General features: G+C 38.4%; 1 protein-coding gene across 1 annotated transcript in view; it reads left to right on the forward strand.

The window, feature by feature from the left end:
- The window catches only part of L(1)g0289 (lethal (1) G0289), a 32,678-nt gene extending 20,410 nt beyond the window's left edge, over window positions 1–12,268 (forward strand). Inside the window, exons 3-9 of the mRNA XM_071706490.1 lie at window positions 6,243–6,748; window positions 6,878–7,216; window positions 7,513–7,705; window positions 8,236–8,445; window positions 8,811–9,209; window positions 9,540–9,676; window positions 10,078–12,268. Coding sequence (XP_071562591.1) covers window positions 6,243–6,748; window positions 6,878–7,216; window positions 7,513–7,705; window positions 8,236–8,445; window positions 8,811–9,209; window positions 9,540–9,676; window positions 10,078–10,146 — 1,853 coding nt within the window. The 3' untranslated portion in view covers window positions 10,147–12,268. The remainder of the gene's footprint in view (window positions 1–6,242; window positions 6,749–6,877; window positions 7,217–7,512; window positions 7,706–8,235; window positions 8,446–8,810; window positions 9,210–9,539; window positions 9,677–10,077) is intronic.
- Window positions 12,269–20,664: the final 8,396 nt, after the last annotated feature.

Here is a 20,664-nt window from a genome sequence, read left to right on the forward strand (position 1 = left end):
AAAATATCGCCGTTGAAGTATTCTTTCGAATTTTCTATTTTAATTTCGCGAATTTAAGAGCATCCGAATTACTCGTCGCAATTCGCGCTTTCTCCGGCGTAACAGCGTTCTCTCGAAACCTTTTCAGCCACTTGACTCGTTATCAGCTATCAGGCTTTAAAGTCAACCCGCATCTACTTGTTTGTCGAGGGAGGGAGAAACAGAAAAAGAAAGAGGCGCGCGCGTTATCTTGAACGAGCACCTACAAATGCACATACCATATATTTGCATACCCGGTCTTTTCTGCACTTTTTCCATTTGACTTTTCACCGCAAGAGTAGTCGCCTTATCTTATGGGACAACGGTTGCGCTTTTCTCGAGTTGAATCGCGCCGACCATTATTTCGAATTCGCTTCGCGAAAATAGCTATAATAAAATTATCTTACATAGATATAGATTAGATTAAATTAGATATTGTTATATAAATTAAATTATGTTAGGTATCGTTAAATGGAAAAATTATCGAATTTTTACCACTGTTGATCTCGTTAAGTACAGAAAAATCATTCTATGACATAATTTAAAAATGTGCCATTTGTTTTTTCCAGTTTCAAGGTACCACACTCTTTTTAGCATTGAAATTACAATAATAAAATTTCTATGATACGATAAAAAATCACGAGAAGTCTAAGTAATTTTATCGGAATAATGAAGAATGCAAGTAATTTTATCGGAATAATGAAGAATGCACGATGGAGCTCTGAAGAGGTCTAATTGTAAAATGACGACAAGCTAAACATTGCGAGACGTGTACAAACCAACCGTCATAGCTATAATTGGCGATTATTGGCATGTTAGATCATTAAGAGTTTATACGAGTCGCTTCAATTTCATTCTTGTTCGTTATCTCGTTAGTCCGCGGTCCTGCGTAAACTGCGATATTGGCGTGATTGATGTAATTTATCTCGGATACAGTTTGCGGAGACAGGTTGTCCGTTATCCGCAAGAATTGTCTCTCTAACTTTATCATCGTGATGAATTGTGCCATAGTGTCGGATATCATGCCCCGCCCTATTTATCTTGATAGATATTTGATATAAAATGTTATATAAATTGTATAATAATTTATCTGTTAATGCAAGCCGTGGTAAAATTTCACGGAACATAGAAAAATAATTGAACATATATAGATTGTTTAAAATATCTTATTCAAGGTGCGGCTTGCGTTACCAATTCCTTTGGATTCTCTGGTATTTTTACACCGGAAAAGCGTGGCCGGAAAGATTGGGAAATATTTCGATTGCTCGCGCGCTTTTATCTCTCGCGGCGCTTCTTATTATCTGACATTTGAACCGCAGATTTTTTTGCGCCGAATCACGCAAGTCATCGATGGAGTCATCGATGAAAATGCTGTTTTGTTATAGATTTCATAAATACATTTCGTCATCGATATTTGTGTATTAATTCAAGAGTTTCACAATCCTCGTGTTCCTTTCCCTCCTCAATCTCAATTTTTTCTCCCGTTTGATCGCGAATTTCGTTGACACATTCCGTATACTTCGCTCGGAAAGGAAGGAACGTCCTCGGATGTGGGCGGCTTGATGGCGGCGCGCGTAACATTGACATTGATTGTCGTGTCGTTTCCGCCCTGATATCGCGGATCACGGCAAAATGTGAAAGGAAGCGGAAAAAGCGTGATCGTAATGAGATTAATGGGCGCGCCCTATTATCGGACGTACATGGAAAACCTTTCACGCATGCTATTACCAACCCAGTAAACAAAATATGCCATGAGAAATGATCGATCTAAGTGAGGTAGGTCTACACCGTTTTCACGATATCACGATATCGTGAAATCGTGATCTATGTCAGCTCTAATATATATGTTATGCGTATAATATACATACATGCAAAAACTTAAAGAGAATATTTTAAACAAGAAAATTTTAATATAAATTCTTATTACGCAGAATTATTATTTGCAGAACTAAGAATTAAGAAAAATTCGTTTATTTAATTCTATTTTTCGGGGGAAAGAAACGTGACTTTCTGTAATTTATTTCATCTTTTGCGTGTCATGTTTATATTAAAGCCGATAAGCTTCGTAAATACCGATGACTTATTGGTGGTCGCGTTAAAGTCGATTAATCGTCGCGAATGAATTCAAGGACTCGTCGTCGATCGCGCGACACAACTGAATATCCTTAAAAAGATTTAGAACGAGGACACGGGTGCGCGAAATTGCGAACGGACTCTTCGGAGAGAAGGGCTATTTTTATCACGCGCGCGTCTGCCCGATCTAATGAAAGCCATATTCCATATTCAGCGATTCGTTCAATCTGTAGTTCATTAAAACCTCGTCAAGCAACATCGTGGGAAAAAGGTGGCCAGCGTTTCGCATGTACAGTTATGTTTATTCCTCGAACGATTAACCCTTCCATGTGTAAGCTTGGAATTCCCCAAAGTCGCCTAAAAATTCTTCTCACAAAAATTGATATCACATAAGTTTTTCTTAGCCAAGCTTTTTATTTTGCCTTTAATCGTAAATTGTCTGTAATTAATTTTTTTCTTTTTCATTGAGAAATGTGATAAAGAAATGTCTTCGAGGTTTGCAATCGGGTCAGCGGCGCGTAAGTGCTTTTATATACGATAATTAGAATAATCAGGTTAATGATGGCAGAGACCAGCGGGTAAATATGATACTGCATTATTTCCCGGCGATAAAAGTAATTGTCATCGTTTTTAATCGTTTTATAACCGTTATCATCGGTGCATGTTTGCTACACAATTTCGCTTCAAACTGATAAAAATCATTTTTAGTTAACCGGATGGACTCCATGAATGGTTTCGAGGAAAAATATTTGTCTACAGATTTCTGTGTTTGTTTTCCTTCCCCATTATTTTGGCTCTATCTCAATTTTTTTCAGTCACATCGCTAAATAATTTCGAGGGACACGTAATCTATTCTCGGTTATTCAAGGCGTAAAAATTGCAATGTAGGAGCATCCTTTCACTCGCGTCGTCTAAAAATATGTCGCGCGTACATGTGGAGGCGTCAAGACGCCGAGGCGTTCCCTTTATCTTGCCGACGCGTCTTTTAATCAGCGACGGATATCATATATAAAGTTATCTTTAAAAATCTTACACACGTCGGACGTCTAATGAGTGTCACGTAAATATTGATTGCGCTTGTGTCGTGCGAGATACGCGGTGCATTGCACTTCGATGCGCGCACAAATCGACGTGGCTGCGCCAGACACTCGTATTTCTCGTATACGAGTATTATCACCCGAGCTAATTAATGTCAAGCGACTTCATGCGATCGAATTGTACTCATTTACCGTAAATGTAAAATGTTTCCTTTCCGATTCGTTTTCGCTCGTGACGTAGGGAATCGTTCTTCAGCCTTTTAGGCGGCGCTATTTAAAATGCGACGTTTAACTTCGCCACCGCATTGACATTCACCGATAGCGTCGTTTTAATTTTAACATTTACTGCCGCGCGTTTTCGTCCAAGGCTGCGCGCTGTCTGGTCTTTAACGGCGGAACATCGCCGGGAACAAAAGAATGGAAAACATACCCGCGCGAAACGAAGCGAGATCGAACGTTGTGGAATAAAACAAATATTTCTGGCGCGTGTGTCGCAACTCGCGGCGTATCTCGCAATTCTCTTCGTGACCCGCGGTCTCTCAATAATTGCGGCAAATAAACGTTAAAGCAATAACGTGGGAGGCACAAATACGTAAGCGCTCTATGCGCTCGACTGCTTTGCTCCGCTTCTGTTCAATTTAATTTGTTCAGGTGTACCTTTCTACAAGCGTATTATATTCGCGCGAAAGTTTTACACGCTGTCCACGCGTGTCATACGTATATCACCGATATCGCGCCAAATTGGTCTACGAAACGTTATGAAACGTGAAAGTCAGTCGCGCGAACCTCATAAATTTACATTACGATTCGTGGATTTTATGTATTTGAAATAATACGATTATACAATTAAAACAGTTATTATATAGCTATCTCGCGAATAATGGCTGTCGCGATTGCATCGATGTGACGATTGAATCGCGACGACGCAGTTTGTGCGTGAAAACAGTGACATGCAACATGCAACTTCTTGTTAGTAATTCGCGTGGGTAGAAAACATCGCGTTCGCGCCGATCTCGCTCGCCTCGGATTCGAGGAAACCTTTCCGCGACGCAGCTTCACACGTTGCCCAATTCACCTGCGTTTACGATCTGCGCAATTCGGCGAAGCGACTTTACGATTCGCCGCTGCTGTTAAGAAATCGAGTCGATTCGCTAGTGCACGGCTAATGAAACTTGCTCGTATCTGAGAATTGACTCATTCGGTGAAAGTTCCCCAAGCCCGTTTTGATTGCAGTTTTTCAACAGAGCTATTTTATGAGTTGATTATTTACAATTATTTTATTTTTATATTTCTGTTTATTCAACGGATGACGAGCAGACATTATTATGCAAACTAGCGTTTAACGATTATTCAGATTATACTTTCCCTCGCACGCGTTTGGTAATTTTTCAGAAAATATCTGCGATAAAGATTATTTTGAAATTTAAATCATGGGGTAAATTATGGTACAGAATTTAAATTTCCTGAAGGAAAAATCACGTTTCAGATAATTTAGGATTATTAAAGGGTGATAGTTTCGGAATGATAAGGGAAAGAGAACTTTCCAAGATAACAGGCTACCGCGGGGTTGATTGGTTTTGGCTTGCGCTTTTACATTGACGTCAAGCTTGTACGTTCGCTCCGATTTGTCGGATCGTCAATTATTGCTCTATCCGGTCGATCGTGCCGCCTAACTTCCCGTTCCTCTTCGCCGACGATTCTACACACGTTCTTTTACGACGCGGAATTCAGTAATCACGATTTATTAATAAATCTATTTACCAAAAGCAATTATTCTCAATTTCACTCAGCTGAATATGTTTGGCGCAGTGTGTCTCGTAATAGTCAGTGCAATCAGAGAGGTAATGAATCTACAAAAAAATAAGTAAAAAATATATAGAAAAAATTTTTTCCCAATTTTTCCGAAAAGAAAATCTCGTATGAAATATTTTGTATATCTTCTATCTATTTTTCATGTAGAACCACTGTTCTGATTATTGTGCTATCTATTACGAAACATTCTATATAGCAAACATTGACTTCAAAATTTAATTAGCGTTAGTAAAACTAGCCCATGAAATAAAGAAATATAATTTGAGACATATAATTTATGTCGCTGCCGGTGAATTGCAACTAGAATATGCAGAATATGTTAAAAGATACGCGCATGATAGTAACTGCTCGTTCTAAGGATCCTAACAACGAATTTAATGTGAACGATGGGTTGTGAAAAGTTTGTCCCGTGCCACTTTTGCCCCCGAACTGTCCATTAATCGCGCCGCGGCTATCGCGAGCGTAGAAATCGAGGTTAATCCGCGTTTCATGGCACTGATCTCGGACACCGGCGATGGGCTTGACGTTGATGCATCGGTTAAATGGACACCCGATCCCCTCGAAGGGAATCACTCTCTGCGAGCCTGTGCGAACCGGAGACAATGCACGCGCGATGCAACACAGTCATGTATTTGTCATAGATTGGTCCTAGTCATCATTCAATAATCAGTCGTAGTATCGTAATTGCAACGCGTGCTCAAGGACGAGTCGAGACGAGTTCTTTCGCTCGCGATAGATACGGCACGTATCTCTCTCCACAAGCTTGACTGTTAGATAGAAGAATCAAATATAAAAAACACACTAAAATTAATCAATTATTTCCTTTCAATAATTAATCATTAATTAATTAATTAATTAACTGCATTCAACTCGAATTTTAATTTTGACTAATAAGCAATCTCGGTTGTTCACCAGATTGTGAGAAAAGAATATGACCTATTTATAATATTATCTGCTGAGCTCTTTATTCACTGCATTCAATAAGTGGATTATAAGCTTGTGTTATTAGTTAAGAAAGATTAATTCATAAATAATAAATCACTTCAATCCATTAAAGATCGATTCTAAAGTAGACCGGAATTTATTCTTCGTCTAAACAATTCTGGAGATTATTTAAAATTTATTCTGCAAATTTCAAATTAAATTTCTTAATGTTATTTTCTTATTTTAATCTTTCTTGAAAAGATGAGGAAAGATTAAAATATAATAATATGCATTTCGATATTAGAAAATATTTCTTTTCAATATTCTTCTCAAGATTTTGACGGCATAATATAGAATACGCTTTCACCTGTATTGCAGATCACTCTTACTACAGTTACGCCGGGTGGAACGCCAAGTCATCGTTCGATCACCAGTCTTTACATATCAGACTAATCGACGAGAATGTAGGGAGGATGCGCCGTGCAACGCCTGACAAATTGGTGGTGACGACTGAGCAGAAAGAAGAACCACTTAAGGATCAATCATCGGCGCAGCCGCAACCGCAGCAGCAGCAACCACAGCAACAGCAGCAGCAGCAGCAGCATCAGCAACCGCAGCAGCAACCGCAGCAACTGCCATCGCAACAGCAGCAGCAGCAACAGCAGCAGCCGCAGCTACAGCAACCGCAGCAACAGCAACAAGCTTCGCCAACACAACCGGCGACGTCGAACACGACCAACGCATCCCCCGACGTAACATATTCCACGGCTTATTCGACCGGCGAAGCCACTTCCACCACTGTACGGCCATCTGATTCTATTTCCAGTCTCAAGCCGGATTTTAAAAAGAAGGCGTCGCAGGCAGCAAATCCTGCAACCGACGCGGTAGGTATTAGTGGTGGATTTATCGAGTTGTTTTTACGTCCAGAGATTCGTACGTAAAGCGAAACTTCTCTCCCCTTGTCAATTGTACAGATATACGTGACTGTTTAACAATTCTGCATCCGTTCGCAGGCGACACTACACGCATGGGCAAATCGCACCCTGTCGATTCGCAATATCACCGACGTCGGCGAGGTAGAGCAGCCGAAACCGTCGGCGGCAAAGGACACGGCAGACGATGCCATAAAATCCGACGACATCGGCGATATTTCCATTAGCAAATTCTCCGACGTGACTAACACTACGCTTACGCAGAACAATATCACCAAGACGGTTTACGACACGCATCAGTATTACAACAGCACTTTTATCGTCAACGACGGTATCTGCAAAAAGTACTGGGTCGACATGGACAACCACCCGGATCTTAGGGTCAATCATCTGCTTAGTCAAAGCCATCGACGTGCCGCGGTGAGACTCGCTTGTCATTATTTCGCATTATATAGCGACTGTCGTGAGAAAGTGAAAACGATATAGAAAATGGCGATTATTATGTAGCGTTCTTTTTTCATTTTTTATAATAATTAAAGAAAAAAGCGATTGGTATAAATACAGATATGACGTATATATACGTTTGGAATATTCAATCCCTGTTGCAGTGAAAGATTAATTAGAACTTACATGTAAGAGAAACGTAAGATCGGTTAATCGTTAATTCCGCTAAGGATAAGTTTCAGAATTGAGCTGCGATTTCTACGATGTTGCAGACCGTTAAGCTGAAGTTTGATTTCCCATTCTACGGCTATAACGTGCGCAATATCACTATCGCCACCGGCGGTTTTCTCTACACCGGCGACTACGTGCACAGTTGGCTGGCCGCCACCCAGTACATTGCACCGCTCATGGCGAATTTCGATACCCGCCTGTCGAACGCCAGCTACGTCAAGTACGCTGACAATGGTGAGTCATCGGAATCTCGAACGGACGGTATTTTCGTGCCATCTGAAGGACGTTCGTTCTTACATTTTCTTCCGAAGTCAATCATTGCCATCGGAGGCCCATTACGGCCGAGTCATTTAAGAAATCCTTCGCGTGTTTGCGTTTGCCGTGTGGCTATATTTTAAATAATTTACGCCTTTAAGATTTAAAGAAATCTTATTACGATAAGCGAGTTCTCCTAAAATTCCGCATGCTTTTTTGAAAACATTCGACAGGCTTTTCGAATTCTTTTCGAATAAGCTGATTTTCTAAATCCTTTCGCCTCGCCGAACTAATCGTGTCGCAAAGCGATCGCGTCAGTAGTCAATCAGCAGCCTCTAGGGGAGACGGAGGGTGAGAGAGGAAGAATAAATCGGCGCGACGATTTGCCGATCGTAATTACACGCCTCGTCAAGCAACCGGTGGCAAAGAAACGCGGCGCGGCGCAAAACGTAGTCGTGCCCTGATCGCGCCGCGAGATTGTTATATTCCCTTTTTGATTTGTGCTACAGGTACGGCGTTTACGGTCGAATGGGAGAAGGTGGTGCTGCAGGACAGGCCGAAAGCCGGCGCGTTCACTTTCCAGGTGACCTTGCATCAGAACGGAGACATCGTGTTCGTCTATTCGGTGATACCGCTCCTGGTCGAGAAAATCGTGGACACGATGCATCCCGTCAAGGTCGGCCTCAGCGACGCCTATATCATGGACCGAACCGTGTTCTGTGAGTGTTCGCTCGCTTATTACTCAATTTGTCCGTTTGTCCATTGCGTAACTATCGCGGGATAATATCTGCGTCATCGCTATTGATCATCGGACGCAGAGAAACTACTGCGCGAATAGGCGACGATGTTAACTGGACTCGGTCTCGACGTCCTAGAAGCGACCGGAAATTATCTGTGTGCTCGCATACAAAGTAAAACAATTCCTATGAGTTTCTACGATGACGGACATAGGTCTACCACTTCCGTAATAAAAGTTACGAGACAGAAATTTACAAGATGTTATCTTTATCATTTGATGTATTTAAATGTCGAATTTACACCTCGATACACCTCGAAAACTCAATTCGCTGATCTCGCTTCGCAGTCGTACGGCGGAAAACCATTTACGAGTACCACCGTGTCAACTTCAACCGGCAGGACATAAAGAACTGCACGGTCATCTACCTGAAAGCATTGCCCACGTGCCTGAATTTCGACAACTGCCGGGACTGCCTGACGAAGGTGCCCGAGTTCGATTGCAAGTGGTGCCGGGAGTTGAACAAATGCAGCACCGGCACGTCCCGACAGAGGCAGGAGTGGCTGCTGAAGGGTTGCGACGTACGTAACATCAAGGAGATGGACAATTGTCCGGCGCAGATTACAACCTACAGGGGCGATCAGTATGACCACGATGGCCACGTGCATCCAGAGGAGTCGATCGCCACCAACGAGATGGGCGCGAAGCAAGAGCGATCTGGCAGCATATCTTCCTTGGAGAGCCCTCGTAAGTACTCTCATTTAACGTTTGTTGCGGCATCGAGTTATTAATTGAATTTGTGGCAAGACGCATAAGATTCTTACGCGCGTAAATTCGCACGCGCGATGTAAAACTTCAAATTTTATACAGAAAATGCGATTTGTTAATTTGTAGTCTTATGTTGGAACCGGTTGAAATTAGTCCGCGTAAGTTCCACAACTTCTTAGTTTGACCTCGGAGCTCGTTTGATCGTTAATTGATTTGCTCTAATAATCTCTCTTTTCTCTTCAAGTCCAGGATAACGCGACTAGTAATTAAATTCGTCGCATTAAGCAATTTATTCTGTTTCTTTTTTAGCTTCGAACAAGGTGAATATGGGCGTTTCGGGAATAATCGGCATTCTCACCGTCGTCGCTTTAGTGGTGGGTCTCGCGGGTTGGGGAGTATACGCTTATCGCAACCCTCACAGCGCATCGGGACAGATGCTGATCAGGGTAAGACTAGTTCTCTTCAAATTATATCATTAAATTGTAGTAATAGTATATAAACGAGTAATGATCACTGTTTTTCTCTGTTTGTTGTTCTTTTCCATTATCACTGTTTGCATTGATATTATTGCTGATTAAAATATTTACTTGCTTCCTCTTTATTATTACCCATTGAAAATTAAATATTGATTGTTGATCTCTCTTGTTAATTTATGTAAATTTATTAATTTTATTCTGTATAATCATTGGAATATCAATAATTGTTTTTCGCTTTAATTCGCTATTAAATATGGATTTTCCACTTATGGCCTTACTTAATACGGGATATTCTTAACGGACGTTTCTTAATACGAGATATGTTAATTTTGCGTTTACTAATCTCATCTATCACGGAATTGACCTTTCAGTATCGTCCGAGCCAATGGAGCTGGCGAAGAGGCGAAGCTCGTTATACGGCCGCGACTATTCATATGTGATGAGGTGTCAACGGAGATCCAGTCACAGTCAATGCGAAACTGTTGAGTAAATTTCCTATTAATTGTAGCCGAACATGTCGAGTAAGTCTGCGGGAGTGCAACGCGTCGCAGAACGTCTACTCGCGATGACCCCGTTGCTCGTCAGGTTTGCGTCAAATACGAAATAATCGCTTTTCTCATGCGACGAATTCCAGGCGGAATCGACTAATTGACAAGCGACAAGCGAATATACCCTTTTAATTCTTCTAGATTTGACCATATGTCGAGAGTACATATTGATATTTTAATAATTTGACTGTATACAAGAATATTACATATGAGAGATTTTATCGTACATATGATGATATTTTAACGATATGAGAGAAAAAATTACGTATATGAGAATAATTAAGACTAGCTAAGAGAAAATTTATTCCGCTGGAAATTATGAAATGTCTATTAACTATTCACTTACGACGTGAATATAATGCGCTATCAATCGGTGCGACGTATATATACATAAATTCACTCTGACAAATGAAAAGATCGCTCCGCGTGATCGTACTAAACGGAGAAGATTTTTGAGACATTATGAACCGTTTGCGACAGTAGCGCCTTCAAAGCAACGATTAATATTGGTACAATTTTGCCGAGTTCATTTAGATGTCAAAACTATACAGAATCATTAGTCTTATGCTTATTCGAATAGATGAAACGCGATGTTCGACACAAGATATATTTTCGCAGTGGCGTCGAAAATTGTACTCGGCGAAATGACGTACACCGATATTAAATCGTGCTTTGAAACACGATCGATGACATAAGCTGCGGAGGCAAAAGCCGGTGTCGTTCCGACGGACCAACATTTTGGAAAACGCGTTTACGGTTTCTCGCGATGTCGGAAGAGGATGATCGTAATATCGAGACACGGAGACGACGATCGGGAACGTCGAGCATTTATGTGATTCTTAGCAGCACATGGTATACCTTGTTATTGTTTAAGAATTCGTTTTCTTTTTTTTTTAATCGTTAGGCAAATTGCAGTAATTGTTTTATATATACGTAATGTTCACAGCAAGAAGAGAGCAACGTTTTGGGAAAGTAACGAAAAAAAAAGAAAAAAAAATTGACGAAAAATCGAAAGTTCCGATCTAGCGTGGTGAAGTTCGATGGGCTCGACTACAGTTCGGTGAGCTCTTCGAGCAGTCGACAAAGAGAGAGAGAGGAATACCTCTAAATTATTTATAATTCAACTTACATCGATCGAAAATGCGTCCTAGAATCATTTGCATTGTCGTCGCCACATTCCAAAGCGTGCACGTTTCTCGAAAGTGAACTGCGGAGCCACGTACGAACTGTAGTTTTATCGTCCCAATTTATCATCACACAAAACACCCATAAATATATATAATTATATAATTTATGTAGTTATAATTATATAATTACATATATTAATAATTCTATACATATATAAAATTATGTATAATTATTTAGATATATATGTATTAAAAAATATGTATATTTAAATAATTATATACATGCTCTATAATTATATAGTTATAACTATATGATTGTGTTTTTTTATATACAAAAATATATTTTACGACAAAATTTTTCGAAGATCACACGAGCACTTTATAATACGCGTGAGACGTTAAGTGAGCTGAAAAAAAAAAAAAAACGGGATAGCACGAGATATGAAGATTTTATAGCATCTACAATTTCATTAGTTTGTGAGTGTATATAGTAGTTTTATGAAAAACAATATAATTTTTATCTATTTTTAAGTGTATAATTTTCACTGTCAAAGGGTGCCTTCTTCATGAAATTTTCAGGCGACATATCGTGTATAATAATAAATAGGCGACGGAGAGGCCTGAGGGAAAAATCTCACTGTAAATCACGATTCTCAAAAGAGTGTTTCGGTCCTCTTTGCGAAGGCGAATTTTCTACGCAATCACGTAAAGATCCATTAATGCGTTATAATCTGTCAATAGATATTCGTAGCGATTGTGATTTCACCGCGCGACAGAGCCAACTGGAGGGGACTGGAATAAATTATCGTCGAACGGGCTTTTCTTACATTACTGTGTACGATGTAATTCATAGTTTGTGATAATAAATATTGTAATTATTATAATAAGTTCTGTGTGATTTCTTTTCATTCACGAGTCGCATAAAAAAAATTCCTAATACTAAAATAAAATTTTGTCCCACGACAAAACAAAAATAAATTATCTCTTTTGTGAAAATAATAGATTCGTGATATAATTATTTGTGGAAGCAGCATATAACATTTTACAAGACAATTTGCATCGGGAAATCGTATATGACGTACTTGCAGTCGATAAACACCTTGCGGTTTCATGTCTCGATTGCCAGGTGACACTCGGTGTATCAAACGATATTTGTGATATCAATTTGTATAATAATTATATATATGTATATATATAATGTAATATATATTACATATATATATATACATACACATTTATATGAATGACACGTGTCACGAATGAGTTTTCATGACAAACGTAATATATTAAAAGTTATATTGCAAGTATTAAATATTATATTTTTGTTTTCTAAACTTGCACATATTATATAATTCTTTTCAACGAGTATAAAATGTGTTTATCGAAATCTCTCGTTTTATTTTCAAGAAATCAATAAAATTTTTCATTATTATGACTTGAATGTTTCTATATATTATATCGTCATTATTACATTTCGTGCATTTTTTATAAAAAAAAAAGAATTCCAAGAGTGGCATTTAAACTATTGTCAAGTGTTTCGTGTGAGTGGCGCTTTCCATATCGCTAAGAGAATCCTGAATCCTCAATCTTCCTCAATCTTTGTTAAGTTCCATGTGTTGCTGTCATTGTTCTATAGCATTCGAAATGACTGGCGTCAGACACAACACCAGTTAGAACCATTTAGCTATGTGACGAGGAAATTGCGACGAGAGTACCTCCGGTGCGGAAGGAGCGTATGGCGCGCATACGGAACATGTGCAGTCGTAATATGTAATGAGGATACGTTGGAACACGTACGTCCTCGCGGGAACGTGCCGACATGCCATATTTGACTTTCCTCTCGCGCGAATAACGTGGCAAGATAGTAGCTTCAATCTTAATATTTCAATGCCAGTACAAATCTCGTCATTAATGAGGGAATAATATGTATCGCACTTGAGAAAAATAAAATTAAAGAGAGGAAAATCTCTTCAAATAAAAATCCTATTACTTTGTCCTTAAACAACGAATAACGGAATTAAACGTAAAATCGACTTATCTTTTCGCGAATTGCCTTGCGAGAAATGTCTAACGTTTCTCGCGCGGAAATGCAAGTCTCCTGGCATCTTTCTCGAGAACTTGCTAAAAGGAATATGTAATTGCATCGGCGCGTAATGAATGTATTCTCGTACACGGGCGAAAGCTGAATATGCATTCGCAAACTGATTGAATAATCATATTTGCTGCATTTGCAATTTGTTTACTTTTATCCGATTTGCATTTACTCGCGTTTTGTTTCGTATTGATAGTAATACAATAATATTCAGTTATGTATTATATTTAATTCACGTGTAGTTTTGAAAAGAATGTGCTGTCGTGAGTTGTTAAATAAAGCGTGCGTGAATCAAACAATAAAAATAATTTGATGAATAATATAATCAGAGAATAATAGTAACAGTTTACCAGTTTTTGTTGCAATCACTGAATTATTATAATTGTATAAAATAATAATGTAATAGTGTAATAAACTATCTTGTTTCTTATAATTCCTAATATGAAAAGCTGAGTTTTAGCAGTTTTAGCTGAAAGAAGGTACATTTTTCGTAAGAGTCACTTTATTCCTAAAGTTATTCTCTCTTTTTTGACACAACAGCGCCAGTTTCTGCGGTTGAGTTACTCCATATATTGTGAAAAATTTCTAATTACCAGAGATTACTTGAATTTATGCCTTCCCAACGTTATATATCTCCTACTTTTGTCAAGACCATATCGCCCTCCACGCTTCATGTATCACCGAATGCGATTTTTCCTGACTTTTTCGTTTCGAATGTTTTATCACGTACGATGAACAAAAAAAAAAGGTACACAGCTCCCAGAGTTTTGAGATTTATTTGTGCAGATTTTTAAAAAATCGGGCTTCACATGCGCGTTTTTATTGAATCTTCTCAATGAAACGGATTTCCGGCGCGTAACGAATCCTATTTCACCCTAGCGATATGTGACGAAAAGCTGTCGCTTTTCGATGCATTGGGGATGCTATATGTGCTTTTTATCGTGCCATAAAAATCTTTTACAGAAGCGCGGTTTTCTCCCCTGTATGTCAGCCCTCTTTAATTTCTCGCTTTAATTATGAAACTATCCAAATGAAAGAAGCATTTCCAATTATGTTAAACATTGGAATTGTTACATCGTCTAAAACTTTTTGTACTGTAACGCATTATAGCATGCCAGTAACAGATTCAATCAGAAATATTAGAAAAGATCTCGATCCTATTCTATCGTAATTTATAGAAGCATTAAATTTTTGCAAATTAATAATACAAATCGGATTGTAGTAAAGTAATGCGTAAGACAGATGTGTTTCACTTATCACATAATTAATTACCAACATTGGCTTATAAAGGTTCAAATTAGTAGTAAATCTAACCAATTATTTAAATAATTATCACATTAAATAAAAGCCCCGTTATTATAAGCGAAACATTCTTTTAGCCTCGTCTGTCAATAGTTTACTTATAATACATATTATCCAAATTGAAATGTGCTGTAAAATAGAGATCGAAATGTTAAAGTAGAATTGGAGAAGACAATATTTCTCTAAAATGTCATAACGTTTCGCCATACGTGCGTTTTTTGCCGGACGTGAACTGCCATTTTCGCTTCGAAAAATTTTCACGTTCCGAATTGCGATAGCGAAATTTTATGAAGTCGCAGTGTCGCGACCGGAATCGATTCACCGCTACGGATTTCGTGCTGACTCTATAAACGCGATGGGATGGCACGTGCAATATTGTCAGTGAAGTTTACGTCCATTATGCGTCAAGTGACGATTGAAGCAGCGTCAAGATGTATTTTGAAATGTAAAACATCAAACCGCGTATGGGGAGTAGTAATAATTAAAATATTTACATTTGTCCGAGCAGAATTTTCAAGGAAGCGACGACGGCGCTTCCGGGATAAACAATTCATATACAACGCATTCGTCGCGAACGTTTGCGTTCGCGATTACTTGAGCCATATTCATATTTCACGTTTCGCGCAAACTTCGAGTCCGTAGAGCGTAAAAAGAAAAAGCTCGAGGGGTCGTCAAAAGCGGAATGCGCGCGGACATAAATTGCACGGTTTCGGCAAACGTCATAAGATACAATTGCACGGTTTCAGCAAACGTCATAAGGTACTTTTGCCGAAATCAAACACGGTGCAAGTCCCTCAGGCTGCCTCCTTATTGTTAATTCAGCCGAACTACCAAGCTGGGCGCGGGTACCTTTGCTTGCCTTAGCGCTTGTGTTCGAGACTGAAGTCTTTGACTCCAGACAGCTGTCAACGAATAAAACGCTGACTACGGTATCGGATTGTGCACTGTACAGCGATGTCAATGGACTTGGTAGACTAAAGTTACGTAGTACGATTAATGCTACCGGCATCAAACAAGAAAGCTATGCTAATGTTGAATGTCCAGACACAGGACAGTCGCTTTTAACTTAATACGAAAGTTTGTAAGCGCAAGTTTGCAAACTTGTTGATTTATTCACTTATGTTTGTAATTTAATTAATGTAGAACAGAATTTAATTCCTGATTGAAGAAATTAATTACTTATTGCTGTGTTCTAGACGAATAATGTGTCATTATTAAAATTAATATATAAAAAATGTTTTATTTTATATATTAATATATATATTTTTTATTATATACAATTTAACTGTCATTATATTACGTATACGTAATATAATAACAGTTGAAATTTAAACGGCAAACGCTCGAAGAAAGGACCTTTTCATTGTCAACTTGTAAATTTGCGACTAATAATTTGCGGGTCTCTTATTGTTCTGAAGTTTAATTAACGCGTATAGCGTATAGAGTACATTTAATAATTATTTATTATACAATAATTAATAATACGGCATGTATGTTTACAACTACGTCACCGCGTCGCAGCTAACTAGTGTTGTTAATTATCACAAATTAAACATGTTAGTTATTATTTCATTACTATTATTATTTCGCTGATACTGTCACGGAAGTATCACAAATTAACTCTTTGATGAAAAAGAAATAGTTTCAATTATCTTTCAATGCATACCTACATTTAGATGGAGTAAAAAAATCGGTTTTTAAAAAATGCTTTCGTCTGAAAGTATAATTACTCTGAAATATCCATTCGGACGGATTTATAAAACCTTATCTTAAAATTTCGAAATATTATGAAGATATAATCGTCCGCACAATTAGAAAAAAAGTGTGCAGAAAGCTCAAGGGTCTTTCTTTTGACAACTGCTCGAGCTATTTTGCCACTGACAACAATTTGAATTGCGTCGAAATGAATGACGCGACGTAAAGCACACATTGCACCGACCTCTCTATATTCTGCGCATTTATTTTACTGATCTTCTTAACGTTTTTGCACGTGTTTTGCTTCCCACGAGGCCTCTCTCTTCTCCTATCTTTTCCTAACTATCCTCTCGTCGATCGCTCTTTCACATTTTTTTATTATCCCATTCTCTTTTTTGGTTTTCCATCTCGCTTTATCGTTTGGTTGGATATAAGTTTCGATTCGTTACAATTATATACTTTGCGCGGAAAAAGCACGCAAAAAAATCTCCGAGGAAAATAAGAAAAAGATTTATACCCTCGCGAAAAATGAAGAACGCCTGATATATTTCTGAAGTCACCGATCCATCATTTATATTGAATTGCGGCGCCATATGCGAAGTTAAAGAAGTGTAATCTTTTATTATAATTTATGTCGAAATGAATTATTTCTTCGACGTGTTACCTCTTTCACAATTGATAATTGTAACAATCAATAGTAGCTGCAGAGTAACGCGTACGGCTCGATATCTCTAATTTTCGCTTGATATTTATGGCCTTGTAGGAAGCGCGAAAAGCTTGGTCGAGTTCTCCCTCTTTCATCATTTTCAACAGACGTCATAAAGGCAGCAGATCGCTATATCTAATTTAACGCCGCCTTGAGGGAGTTTTCATTGTGCGAGTGGGACACATCGCGCGCGACTTAATAAAGTACGGAAGTTGGCAACTGCGTACGAGGATAATTGTCTGCGGCATAGCATCTCCCGTGTGCTCGATACTAACGGAAGGGAATGTTATCCTTGCGGGGTAAAATACACGAGTTTTCAATTTCTCGCGAGGGCGGAATTACGGTCGCAGTCGCTACTACCGCGGCACAATGATAGCGGATCGTTAAAGGAAAAAAAAAAGAAAGAAAGGGATTCTCGTAAAGTACGTATTCTCGTAAATATACATATTTCATCGCGCGTTGCCGGTATAGGGGCGCAAATAAAAATTCCGCCAGGCTGGCTATAAACGATTTTACAGCGGAGCGTCGCGCGATATCCTTGGTATCCCGCAATGCGTTGCGTTGGTCAACATTGAAATATCACTTTTGCATTTACCTCGCAATAAATCCCCTTTTAACGGGCCGACGAAATAACAGAACCCTGAAATTTATGACGTCTCTCTGACGGGATATTTGTTCATCGTTATTTTGTCAGCTGTCGTTCATTGATTGTTTTTCTTGATTACAGTGCATCGTAAAAGCAAAAAGATTCTAATGTCTCAAATAAATCCTGTAATTCTATAACAAATCTGATCAATGTTTAGAAAATGTCTTTATCATGTTTTTTATGAATATCAGAAAATTATGAAACAAAGAAGTTACTCTGTAATTTTTTCAAAAGGTTTCTCAAGATAAAAATAAAACGTTCGGCTATATATTTCCATTGTAAAACTGCATGCGTAGATAATGTAATTAAAAATTTATACCGTGAAACGCTCCAAAAATATGCAAAAGCTTCTGGCTTTTCTTACCGTTGCAACCACGACCGTGGAAATAAAGCGGCGAGCGTTTGTTTTATTTATCAGATTTTAGCGCACAGATGGTGGCTGAGCGCCATCGGATACGCCAGCGTTTAAGTGCGCGAGAAAACCACCTGTTATTTTCTGCAGCGCGATTTTCAAGCGCGATGCACCGGCGAAAGCACGAGAAAAATAAAACTCGCCCGCGACTACTCTGGGAGAAACGTATTTCATTGACGGGAAAAACGGAGGGAGACTAGTTGTTTCTACTCTCGGGGAAACACGAAATGAAACGAAAACCCTCGCGCCGGATAGAAGCGCACTTTATCGGAATTACTGTCGACGCACCAACGCAAATAATAATTGCTATTACTTTTCCAAGTGCTTCGTCGGGATGATGTAGATTTGTAGAATAAGAAAAAAGAAGGAAGCTGCAATTTGCAGAAATTTCGCGCGAGATCCCGTGCGAATAAAGCGAAAGTTGGTTCTTAAACTGCGAAAACTTACATAAATAAGTTGCGCGTACGACAGGATGAGGAAAAAGATGAAATTTTTTATCTTAATCCTTGAACTCAAAGCAAATTTCGGGATTGAGGATTAGATCTAGCGAAGTTCAAAGATAAATGTGGGATTTACCGGAGAAAAAGATCAGACCTTTTACGTCGGCTTTCTAAATCGAGTCTTTTGACATTTCGTACATCTGAACTTTAAATAGAGAATGTCGAGATCCTATATCGCCCTGTAAGGAAATATAACTATCGATATTATTCGTTGTCTTCTATCTGAGGATATCTGCCGAAAAACAGATGCCTCGAATGGGATATCTGCGATGAAGTAAACGCACTGCGCGATGATAACGGGCACATGGTCATGCGCGATTCGCGAATCGGGATTATAGGTCAGTTCGATGGATGACCTTGGTTCCTCGCGAGAGAAAGAGAGCGGGTCGATGTCAGAGACGACTCCAGACATCCTGGCGCCGACAAGGTATCTTCTGTTCGCTGCAGAACGTATTCCGGAGTTTAGAAAGCGACCAATACTCTATGTCACAATAACAACATCCGCCCATACATTCGGCGCTTGTAAACACAAATGAAACATGAGTCAAGAATTATTATATGAGTAAGAATCTGACGAAGGTTTGCATACATGAGATTTTATTCGAGAGCTATATATCGTTATTTACTTCCTAAAAACTCTCAAATATGTATAAGTAAATATCTAAGATTGATCTTATACGTTTTTTTTTTAAATGAAATATAGAATTTACATATTATTTATATTTCTGGAATAAAATTTTTATCACAATTTATCATTAACGTAAGGGAAGAGATGTTTCTGATTTCATATTATAAAATTAATAAATTATTCTACATCATGTGTAAATATGAGTATGATATCTATAATATCTCATATGTAAATATGATATGCAAATAGTGTAAATAAAGTTTTTTATTTATATTTTAAACATGTAAACTCCATAATATGAAATTTATATTACCTACGTTTTTCTTGACGTAACATTTCAACATTCATGATATAATATATTTATTCCGTATTAATGATAAATTAATTTATAAAGTTATATCTGTTCTACAAAATTTCACTTTAATCTTCCCGTTTTTTGGAGAGCTAAGAATTACGATGCACCCATTTCGTTCTATTCAATGCCCATAGATGGACGTGTCTTTAATCCAGTATTTCCCTTTCCTTCTTGACTACTGCTTCCGAGGTAATCCAATTTCCACAGCGCAGTAGCGGAGAAAAACCATTAATCTGTTGGTTACTAACTTGTTTTATTCGAACAGAAAAGACACTTGTTTTTTTGCAATTTAAAAATAAAATAATGAAAATTCGTTTCAGTTATAAAAATAACTTCGTTCACTCGGCATACAATAATATTTTTTAACAAAATTCAAAATAGTCAAAACACAATAAAAAATTGTGTCAAGACTAGTTCTCAAATATTTTGTCTCCGTTTTTAATGTTTACTGCTTCGCCAAAATTTTCAATGCTGGATAACTCTATACTCTATAATTAATTTTTTACCTTTTAAGACTCCACTCAATAATAATTCATTGAAATACAATCCTCATTTATCTTCCTTTGTCCGGCGCGGTTGAAAATGTGTTCGAGCATCATCAAGCATCATTTATAACTTACAATAAATCGGTGAAGGGTTTCCCAATTCCAGTGGAAAAAAAATTGCGTCAGTGCCTATCTGTTGAAGGAAACTTGAGTGAGCGGCTTTGAGAGTATATACGGATTCGTTTCAATAGCGTCTTTCTCGCTTGAATAGCGTAACGGGGAACACGCGGAGGTGTCGATCATTGTGCCAGAAATCCACAGTTACTTATATATACGACATCGTAAAGGACGACGCTAGAGCATTCTCTTTAACGACCCTGCATTAAGTCTTGAGAACGTTAACGAATGCCATTGTCGGACCGAGCATCCTCGGAGTAACAACAACCAACTTGGTCCAGAATA

Source organism: Temnothorax nylanderi, unplaced genomic scaffold, assembly GCF_030848795.1.
Source record: "Temnothorax nylanderi isolate EJ_2023f unplaced genomic scaffold, tnyl_v1.0 TNYL_tig0052_pilon, whole genome shotgun sequence".
Classification (NCBI taxonomy): domain Eukaryota; kingdom Metazoa; phylum Arthropoda; class Insecta; order Hymenoptera; family Formicidae; genus Temnothorax; species Temnothorax nylanderi.